This window comes from Paramisgurnus dabryanus, chromosome 12 (assembly GCF_030506205.2).
Source record: "Paramisgurnus dabryanus chromosome 12, PD_genome_1.1, whole genome shotgun sequence".
NCBI classification, from domain to species: domain Eukaryota; kingdom Metazoa; phylum Chordata; class Actinopteri; order Cypriniformes; family Cobitidae; genus Paramisgurnus; species Paramisgurnus dabryanus.
The window spans coordinates 15756795-15768279 of record NC_133348.1 but is presented as its reverse complement, the minus strand read 5'-3'; the positions used below and the strand labels follow the sequence as shown (position 1 = coordinate 15768279).

The window sequence follows — 11485 nt, the reverse complement described above, 5'->3', positions numbered from 1 at the left end:
GATGTATGATATTCCATCATGTAAGCAAAGTCAACAGTGATTACAAGGCATTTGGTTTTATTTATTTTAGGGCTATGTTTAGGCGTATGTTAAATTTTCACTGATTTTGCCTAGACGTCTGGGCTGTTTGGACGGCTATACATCAATAGAAAACATATTTATTCAGCTTTCAGATTATGTATAAATCACGTTTTCAAAAAACTGACCCTTATGACTGGTTTTGTGGTCCCAAATGGTTACATTGAAATTAAGACTTTTGTTTGACTAGTCTGAACAAGTCTGAACAGTTTAAAGGATTAGTCCATTTTCCTAAAAAAAATCCAGAAAATTTACTCACCACCATGTCATCCAAAATGTTGATGTCTTTCTTTGTTCAGTCGAAAAGAAATTATGTTTTTTGAGAAAAAAATCCATTATTTTTCAGATTTTAATGGACTTTAATGGAACCCAATACTTAACAGTTTTAATGCAGTTTAAATTTGCAGTGTCAACACAGCTTCAAAGGACTCTAAACGATCCCAAACGAGGCTTAAGGGTCTTATCTAGCGAAACAGTTGTCATTTTTGGCAAGAAAAATAAAAAATATGCACTTTTAAACCACAACTTCTCGTCTTCCTCCGGTCCTGTGATGCGCCAGCGCGACCTCACGCAATACGTCTGCAATTTTAAACTGCATTAAAACTGTTAAGTATGGGGTCCATTAAAGTCCATTAAATCCTGGAATGTTTTCCTCAAAAAACATAATTTCTTCTCAACTAAACAAAGAAAGACATCAACAGTTTGGATGACATGGTGGTCAGTAAATTATCTGGATTTTTTTTTTTTTAAGAAAATTGACTAATCCTTTTTGGACACACAATTGAGATATCTACTAAACCTCAAGGAGACATAAAATCACTGTGACCTTATTCCAGCAAAAAGATTCCTATAGCTTTCCATTTGATCTCATTGCTGACTAGGAGAAACAATTAAGATATTGAAGAGATCTTATTGATCTTTATTTCCTCAGGTGTATTTGGGTAGAGGTGATGTCTGATACTTTGGAGCAAAACATAAGTGTACGAGAGAGATAGAGAATGAGAAAAGGAAAAGCTCCTTGGTAACCGAATCCGGGATGAACAGAGGGGCATATACGCCACCCCTCCCTCCGAGCCCCAGGGAGTAAGTGTGTGTGTAAGAGAGGTGGGGGTGTTTCCCAGGGTTGGGTTGAGGGTGTGTGTGTGTAATGTGTAGGAGGGGTTTATTGTGGCCGATAAGCATTGATCAAATAGGGAGAGGCACATACGCTGGCGGGATTGTCTACACACCGCTTGTCCAGGGCTCCTGTACGCTGGAAGGCCGAAACAATTTTACTGGGTCCACCTGCCACACATACACACAGGAGTGATAATGGTGTTCATCGGGACTTCACTCAAGTCTATTGTAAAATACTTTAAACGGAAGGGTAAGACTTTTACTGTGTTTCTTTAAGTATTGTTTGAGTATGAGTTGTTGTTTTTTTTTTTGACAGAGCAGATATTTTGGGTCAGGTTCATTATGAAGAGGTTATTCATTAGTTGAATTAAATGTCTTTGATATATGGTAACAGGTTAGTTCTTTGCTTATCAGGAGTGTAAGTTTAAAGTCTACACACAGATTTATAAAAGCAATAGTTGAGTCATTTCCTGTTAACAACTTGATGCCACATGTGACTGCCACAAAATGACCCCGTCACTCTCATCTGTGCTTATCTGTCTTTTTATAGTCGCTCTGGTTTCAAATATTAACCTGAATCCACAGTTTCTGTCAGAGACCTTTAAATTTTATTGATTGTGTGCCATTTTAGACTTGAACTTAGGTGGTTTCGAAACATTTTGTGCATTGCATTTCATATACATATGCAGAGCACATTAAACAAATTGTGCTTTAATTGCAATCAACATATAATTATTGACCATTTGAGCTGAGATGCATGCAATACACCTGTTGGATAGTTTGTGCAGCAGGTACAAGCAGGGTCCAGAGGGATTATGGGAGTTTTGAATAGGCTGATTTGGAGTGCTGGGCTCAGGCTGATATGGAGCTTGATATCTGGCACAATGCAATTTTTGTGCCTGGTTCTTGTTCCCCTCACTCCCCCCCAAAATACCTTTTTATATACAATCTCAGGTTTAATGGGCTAAGGACAAAGCTGTTTGAGAGTGTGTGTGTATTGCCCATTCTACAATCATCTGATATTTATTGTGGACACGTCAAAGGGCTCCTGCGCTTTTATCTCTCCCCCTGAATACCAAGGTTGTTTAAACCGGTTTGTGTATCTGGTGTTGTCGTTTCGCAAATGGTCCAGTTGAATGCACAAATGTGTTTGAGAGTGAGTGTGTGTTTTTATGGGTGGGGGGTCCATCTGGGCCTTTACATTATTTAGGTGAAATGTGGAATAGATCTGAAAGAAAAATCGTAGCTAAAATCGTATTAAAAAAGCCTATCAAATTAATTTGGGGGAAAACACCCTTTGACTTAAAATATTCAAAATAAAAGCATTTAAAAGTATAATGGTGTAGTCATTAAATGTGTAGACGCTGTTGTTCAGTCAGACTTAAAAAGATAAGTTCCTTTAGAAAAAAATCGATAAAGTTCCCCTTTGATAAGCAAACATGGGGGGTGTGCCCAGGAACTGTGTTGAACTCGAATCATGGGCGTATCAATTCTGTTTACGTACCTTGTTACGTGACACAATCAATTGTTAACAGTAGATTATCGAGCTATTTATGTGTTACCACACTGATGATGTCTCGTCCACGTAACAGAAACTAACCTGAGGCAACTCTATGGAAAATCAGCACGCCAATATTTTCAACTGTGGCAGCTTCCATGGCTGTGATTCTGTGATTATTTAAAATAAATACGATACAATGTAGGGATGCTAAACAATTAATTGTGATTAATCGTTAGCAGAATAAAAGTTTTTGTTTACATCACATATGTGTGTAAACTGTGTATAATAAATATGTATATATATAAATATGAACACATTCATGTAGAATTTTAAGGAAAAAGTATTTATTAAGTATTTATATTTATATATAATATAAATTATACATAAATATACAAATGTATATACACATGTAAACATTTCTAAAACATATACATGCATGTGTGTACATTTATTTATACAAAGTTATTATACACAGTTCACACACACATATATGATGTAAACAAAAACTTTTATTCTGCTAACGATTAATCGCAATTAATCGTTAAGCATCCCTAATACAAAGTGCCTTTAAACCTTAAGATCTTGATGTTCAGTGATCAGAATTAACAAATGAACATTTGTAACATATTTCACAACAGTAGCCCACTGCATCCTCCTTTTGTTCTATCTAATGTTTGCACATTCACAGTTAAAGCCTTTGAAGAGTAAGTGTCCCTTTGAAGCCCAGCACTGATTTGTACAACAATTAGTTCAAAGTGTTGTGGTTAACTTAGAGAAAAGCCTACAGGTGGTAAAAAAACAAATCTAAAATAAATCTAAATGATCTTACTTCTGGGAAGAATTGCTAACCTGAATCTCTACACAGAAGCTCTTGATATGCGGTCATAGATCGGTATGTGTGAGTCAGTCACTTAACTCATTATGGTGCCTCATGAATACACACAATGACCTCCCATGGGCTCCACTTGTCGGTCTGGCGACTCTGGCATGATGGGCCATCACGTTTTAATGGCCCGATGCCACCTGTGGACACGTAGCTCCTCGCACCTGTGAGAAAACCCCCACCTTAACTTTCTCTTAACTCTCGTTCCACGGCCAACCTGTTGTTTGTGTTTGTTTGCTGTCGGGACAGCTGAGTGTTGGACCCACAGGGGTCTTTCCTTAAAAATTCTCTGTCCGTGAGGACCATCATTGCCCATTTGCACCTCTATTGCTGGCGTGTTAGATAGATCAGTCCTCCTGTTTGTTTTGAGTCACCTTCTGTTGCCACATTTTTATGGGCTGTTCAGTTGATAGGTTGTGCAGAAGACTAGACTGGGGTTTAGCTTGAAATTCAATGATAGTGTATTACCGTAATAGCTGGATTATATATAATAACACTGTGACCATTGTAAACAGGAACATTTTAAAATACAGAATGCATGGTAGTATTGCAGGTTTCCAAAGATCTTGTACATCAGCGTACAAACTATCTGTAAAACAATAGGACTGTTTTTGTAAAAAATGTAAAAAGTTAAAAGTTTCTATAAAAAAACTCCTGTAGCCCAACATGCGTAAAAATCGTCTGCCTTCAATTCTACCTTAAATATTTATATACATAAACATAATTTTTAAATGTATACTGTATGTGTTTCTTTTTAGCTGTGTCTAATTTGGATGAAGAGAAAAAGTGGACCGTGCACTACACTGCTCCATGGCATCAACAGGAAAACATCTTTCTCCCGGGCACCAGACCCGCCTGTGTGGAAGACCTGCACCGCCAGGCCAAAGTTAACCTGAAAACAGCCCTCAGAGGTAAGATGATGATGCACATCATCACCAGATTCAACCTCACACCTGAGCGGTACTGCAGCAGTGACATCAGCAGCGTTGCTATAGGAACAAAAACACTAAGCAGCAGGTGAACGCATCCCATGATGTCACTCCCTGTTTTAGTTTCTTACTGGACACCTGTAAAACATCCAGCGGCCAGTTTAGCAGATCGACATTCACTTAGCAGGTTCAAGCCTGAAGTCAGTTAATGAAAGTTAAATGTAATCTGAGCTGTAGAGACCGATCTAGCGGGGCAGGTGGCTGGTGTGTGATGCCTGATTATTTATGCAGGCACAGGTGAGTAGGTCATATTACTATAATAGACACGCAGAAGAAGTGAGGAAGACAACGAGTGCTATGTGTGGTGAGAAGAAGTGAGGTAGAGGATATTTTTGTCCTATCAAATGAATTAAAGACTGGTTGTATGTTGAATGAACAGAGGTGTGTCTCTAGAGCTGTTTATTAAAATTGTCTATCATGTTCATTGGTTGCCACAAACAGGCTTTAGGTGGACACAAATCACTAGTTTATGAAATTTACTTGGAGATTTGTTTAGTATTAAAGTTTTTTAATGTGCATAGACAGAGACATTTAAGTTGATTTCCCTAAAAATGTAAACTGATGCCCAATGCAGCAACATCGGCTCCACCAATAGCATGAGTTTGGGGTGAGATTATCTTATTGACTGACCAATAGCAGACATCAAAGGTCTGAACGACATTACACACTTTACATTAACACAGTACAGACACATAATATCAAAGTCAGGAAATACGGGAAGACATGCATCAGATGAGCATGCGTTTGTGATTCAACTGACTGAAGGGATTGTGGGACGTGGTCCAGTGGGGGGGCTGCCATCTGCAACAGTTAGTGCAGAAAGCCAGCATGATACAGTGTGCTGGCTGTCACACACAGATATACACAGAGCAGACTGTAAAGATTTCTGTCTACTCTTTTCCAGTTTGCTTGCATGTATTTATTCGTATGTGTAAGCCTAGGGTATTGTGAAAATTAAATAAAATTGGACTTAATTTTTATTCGTAAAAAAAGACATCTCCCAATTCCATTCCTTTGTTCCTGTAGTTCATTTGTGAGAGCATTGTGTTAACAGCGCAAATGTTGAACACAGGTCCATGAACACACATACTGATAATGATAAAAAATGTAGCTTGAATGCGCTGTACGTCACATCGGATAAAAGCATCTGCTAAATGTATAAATGTAAATAAATAATACATATCTGTCCATGTGCATCCTAAAATGATCTGTTCTCTGTGAGTCCACTAGAGGGAGCTAAATAAACACAATCTGCTGAATCAAGTTCTAAAAAAATCCTGTTATTGATATTAAAATGTTTATGTCTTGTGTGAGTTTATCTGTATTAACACACATGTGCTGACCTGTCTGCCATTTTCTGTTTATTCAGAATGTGATAAACTGAGGAAAGATGGCTTCCGCAGTTCACAGTACTACTCACAGGGCCCAACTTTTTCCAGAACCACTGAATCCCAAAATGAGGATGAGGACAATGAAGCAGATGATGCTGATAGAAAGGTATTTAATTTTAACTGTATTTTAAAAGTATTGAAATTCATTTTTTTGACTTTATACTATATATAAAATAATATAGTCTGTATACTATATAAAACTATATTGGATATGTAGCTTATATTTTACATTTAGGCAGTTCAGATGGAAAACCCTGAAAAAGTGCGTCTGACATGTTTTCTTGTAAAGGAGCATTTTTTTATATTTAGGGTTAATAATTTTACTTTTAATGGCTATAAAAGGATATTAGTCAGTAATTGAAATGCCTTATTTTCAAATGTCACTTTAGTCATTTCATTGGTATTAAACAAATAACAAAATGTCTTTTTGCTGCAAAACCTTGCATGCAAGCTTTTATTGCTAAAACCTCCACTTCTAAAAATCCAGACATAGTAAACAGTTGCAAAATCCCAAAAGATGCTATAAACATTGCAAATGTTTGAAAGGTCCAAGTACTTACAAGAAATACAAGTTTGAAAGTTTAAAGTCTTGCCGTCAGTCATCCGATTTATCTTTAGTGCACTTAGAGGACTTTGCTGAAAAGTCTACAGATTTGCCAACAAACTGGTATTTTCTGAATGTCCTGACTCTGATGTGGGATTAGTACACATCTACAGTAAATTAAAAATGTATTTCCTAAAACTTGATTTCACTTTGTGTACATATCATTTTTTGTTTTTAAAAAACAGAATAGATTTATAATATAACCCATTTAAGTTAGTAATGCCATTATTTATGTTATTGATAATACCATAAAAATTCCCTTTTGTCAGTATCAGCCCAAATTTCTAAATCACTGCAGAAAACTTGTTTATGATTCTGTGACAACTGACTGTGTAGCGCTTTATGGGATCTGGCTACCCTCTGCTGGATAGACTGACTGCCTGCAGCTGGGTATCACAATCTGCCATGTGCTCACTCACATCCCACATGCGCCTCTGTGGGGATCCTGCCTCCGTTCCCCAGCATCTCTGTTGGCATCATTAATGTTGTCAGCCATGTGTGGCCCCATTATGGGGCCCAGGGAGACTAAAACTCGATTGCTTAGAAAGATCTGTTAGAAAACAGTGTTTGTAGTATTTACGGCAATATTCAATTTACCAATCTGAGCTTTGAAGAGAGGTTTGAGAGTATTACTGAAGGCATTGGTTTGGTTTATAATACGCTCGCCTTACCCTTGCCCTCCTTCTCTGTCGTTTTCTGCCTTTATCTGTCCTCATTACACTGCATTCAGGGGTCCTGGATGGGTCAGTCTCCTTTAAAGCAACGGTTCGGGGGTCCCATTGTTATCCTTCTACTCCTAACCCACCCTTAAGGATCCCATGCCCTTTTAACCTTCTTCACAACACTAGACCTGTTTTCCCAGCTCACTGTCACACACCAGAATGAGGTTAGCTGGGGCTAAGCGTTGCTACAATCCTTCCACTTTGATTTAGCTTCTCCTGTCATCCAGAGTTTGCTGGATAGTTGCCGTTTTCTCTGATTTCCCTCAGTGTTTGTTTCCTGTCATTTTAATGATGCACTGGCGTGGAAGAGGTTTTCATTGTGTTGTTCATTTTGCAGGAGGTCTGTCACAAAAAAAACTAGGGAAATTTGCTTCATTTCTGTCTTTTATGTTTATATGCACTTGATTAAGGCACTTTTTAAAATCCCATGTATAAATGCGTTAGTCTGACTGAAATCATACATTTTTCTTTAAAAATATATAAAACATAAATACCATCTACTGCTGTCTGAGATCTTGTTTTTAGTTATTTTAGTTTATTTGACCTGGATATTATGGTATTGCAGTGATTTAACTTCAGTCTGCTTGTTTTGGAGGCTGGAGGGCGCAGGTGTCAGATTGAAACTTCAGATGGTCCACTTGGATCTCTGTTTCGAATGTCATTCAAAACTCAAAATCACAATGCATGAACAGAATTTTAATGCCTCACTGGCTTCCCGCTCTTTTTCTCCGTCTCTCACTGGATTTATGTGTGTTAGGGTTTTATGGGCTGTTTGTGTGGTTTAATGGTTAGTTACCCGTGAAACAGCTCTCTGTATGTGGCAAGAGCTCAGGTCAGGCACCATAAACAACCTTTAGCTAAAAAGAAATGTGGGGTATAGGAGCTTTGCAAGAAACTAAATAAAAACTTTTTTTGAATTTTCTCTCTTTATGTATCTCCAAATTTTGTTAGTTTTGTCCCCCAATGCTATGAAAATCACCTCACTGTCCACTTTTTAGTCAACAGCATCTTCAGGAGAGGAAGAAAAGGGAGAAATGAGTTCAGCACAGGTGGAGGGAGTTGATGGGCAAACGCCATGTACAAAAGCAGCACACCTGCCGACTCCAGAGGAGAAGATGAGGCAGCAGGCCCAGGCCGTTCCCACAGATATAGTCCCAATCAATGTCACAGGTAAGAAACATATAGCAGTACCACAAGTTCTTGTGCAGGGTCTGCCAAATGTTTGTCATTTGTGTGACACCTATGAGCTCATATATGTGCATCACTGCACATAACACCAGTCACAACATAAGTGTACAGCAATGTGGAGTAGGATTTTGAACCAATGTGAAGAAAATAAAGTTAAATGTAATCATTTTTAAAAGCAGACATTTCTAAATATGTTCTTCTTGTGACAGTAATTTCAAAATATTAAAAACTGGAAATTAGTTTTATTTTATTTCCTTGTAACATAATCCAAATGCTTCACGTTTGAGTGCTGCTTGCATGATTGCAATACATAACCAACCAAAAAGGTTATGTGGATATATAACCACACAGATCTAACATGAATGTTTCTTTGCATTATATATTAACATTTCTGTAATTTCTTCTCAATCTGTATTTTTCAGTCTGGCCTTTTTTCTGCAAGATTATCTCTATAGTCTCTATGAAGTACACACACACATATACAACCACAGGCACCTTCCAAAAAAAGCAGTCTTTCCTGCTACACATAACTATCCTGTCTTTCTCAGACATAATAATCTCTGTATGTCCAATCCCTTTAAGAAACACTGAACTTCACCATGACTTTGGAAGGAGAAGCTATATTAGATTTAAAAGCACACACACACATATAAACTCCCCACATTAATTCAGTCTGTCAGTTCTGTGACTTAGTCAGACATGCCAGCGTGCTGTATCTTAGTCAACAGCGCACAATCTCTAGAGCCACGTCCCTCTGGCACTGTTACAGCACATCTTACAGCAATTTTAAAGTGCTTTTATAGACAAAATTCTTATATTTTCAACCAGGCTCTTTTTTAATATACTCATAACTTTCTCTTCTTCTCCCTAAACTTTATAAACTTTAATAAGTGTGCACTGCAAAAAGATCATTTTCTTTATCTGTATTTTTGTATTTTTAAGAGTAAAAAAGTACGAAATAAGCATTGTTCTTCCGAGGATATTATACTTTTTTTTTGTTTATAACTAAAGTTACAAACAATGCTATTCTTATTATTTTCCCAAGCAAATTTATGATTTTAAGTAAATCTATGTTGTTTTAAAGATGTTTCGATTTATGGATAAGCAAGACTTAAAGTGCAGATAAAGAAAATTATTTTTTGCATATAAAGGTGTATCCAGTTTTGTCTATTTCCAGTCTGTTTTTCCTATTATTTTCTCTGCATGGAAATTGTACTGACACAGTATACAGTATGTGTGTGTATGTGTGTGTTTGCTATGCATGTATGTTACTAACTGGCCCTTTTGCCTGTCTGTCGTCAACTTGTCTCCAGGAGAGACATTTGACAGGCAGGCCAGCATCCGCCGCTCCCTAAAAAACACTGACACTCTGACCCAGCGGTCCAAGAAGGTTAAGCGGAGAAAGACTATATCAGGGGTGCCTGACAGCGTCCAACTGGAACTAGGTATGGTATGGCTTTGCCAGCTGTTTCTGCTGCTGCTGCTCCTGCCTCACCTGCGTCCATCTAGACCGCTGAGTTCATGTAGTACTGTAGTTGTAGTTACCATGAACATCTAATGCTGTTACCTCTCATTTCAACCTTTAAAGTCTCGGAATCTCAATCATCTAAAATCATTAACTGCCATTCATTTCAGTTTGAGTTCCCATCTATTCTCGTATCACCTTGGGTTCCACACTTTTCCTAATTATTGTATAATCTCCAGTGCACTAGTGATTACTTTTTTTTGTTTTACTTTTGCATGCAGTTTTCCTTTAAAGGGACACTCCACTTTTTTGAAAATATGCTTATTTTGATTTTTATCGTTTTGGAATCCATTCAGCCGATCTCCAGGTCTGACAGTACCACTTTTAGCATAGCTTAGCATAATCAATTGAATCGGGTTAGACCATTAGCATTGCACTAAAAAATAACCAGAGTTTCAATTTTTTTCCTATTTAAAACTTGGCTCCTCTGTAGTTACATCGTGTACGAAGACCGACGGAAAATTAAAAGTTGCGATTTTCTAGGCAGATATGGCTAGGACTATATTCTTATTCTGGCGTTATAATCAAGGACTTTGGTGATGTAACATAGCTGCAGCAGGCGTAGTGATATTGAGCACTGCCTATTGAAAGTAACCAAGGGAACTATTTTAGACTGCTGCATAATATCATTGCGCCTCCTGCAGCCATGTTACAGTAGCAAAGTCCTTGATTATTACGCCAGAATGAGAGTATACATGGGTTTCAGTCATGTGACTTTTTACGTTATGCCGCCATCTTGAGGACCTACCGAGTACCAGTACGCTACTGACAAGCATTGGCTGGCTTGCTACGATTTACGGATTTCTTATCTTTTACTGTCTATGATTCTTATGGATACGGGAAATGGCTACGAAAGACAACATGTCGCACCTCGACTGTCATGAAAAGAAACGCGACTTTAAAAAAATATACCTTGGTTTGGGTGTGATGCCTACTCAATCCCCGATACGTTCTTCCAGCCGCTGTTCGCTGCTACCGAACTACCACTATTTTACAACACTAAGGCGGCGCGTCACAACATGAAACTTTGCTCGAAGTATCACCTGGATCTCTACTCATGAACGCGAACATTGAGAACATTGTTTGTGTACACAGAGTTTAATAAAAAGAAAGTTTTGTACAACTGATTTTGGCTGTTATGGTGTCTGTTCGTCATCCCTGCCAGACGGAAATAATCGATTTCCGAAGGGGAATGAATGAATCTCATATGAGGCTCCTTTTTCAACTAGAAGGTCAATATTGTTTTTCACTTGCGACAAAACAACGAATTATCTGTGCATTTATATGGAACTATGCTTTAGGAGCTATCCATCTTTACTCTCCTCCCTCCTTACGTTCCATTCGCAGATCGATACATCTAGACTGGGAAGATGGCGGCGAGCGGAAGCCAAATCAACCAAAGTCAGTTGTTCAAAACCTTCTTTTTAGTAAACTCTTTGTTCACAAACAATGTTCTCAATGCTCGAGTTCACGTGTAGAGACACAGGC

At 38.0% G+C, this 11485-nt stretch overlaps 1 protein-coding gene across 6 annotated transcripts in view; it reads left to right on the top strand.

Annotated features, from left to right (window-relative positions):
- The window catches only part of nhsl1b (NHS-like 1b), a 93727-nt gene that overhangs the window by 70848 nt on the left and 11394 nt on the right, over positions 1-11485 (top strand). For 2 of the 6 annotated variants that reach the window (XM_073811412.1, XM_065256824.2), the window contains exons 2-5: positions 4337-4489; positions 5937-6064; positions 8283-8454; positions 9786-9917. In XM_073811412.1, the coding sequence (XP_073667513.1) occupies positions 4337-4489; positions 5937-6064; positions 8283-8454; positions 9786-9917 (585 nt within the window). Of the gene's footprint in view, positions 1-1240; positions 1445-4336; positions 4490-5936; positions 6065-8282; positions 8455-9785; positions 9918-11485 lie in introns of those variants that run through there. The other 4 variants (XM_073811413.1, XM_065256826.2, XM_073811414.1 and 1 more) reach the window with 3 other exon arrangements.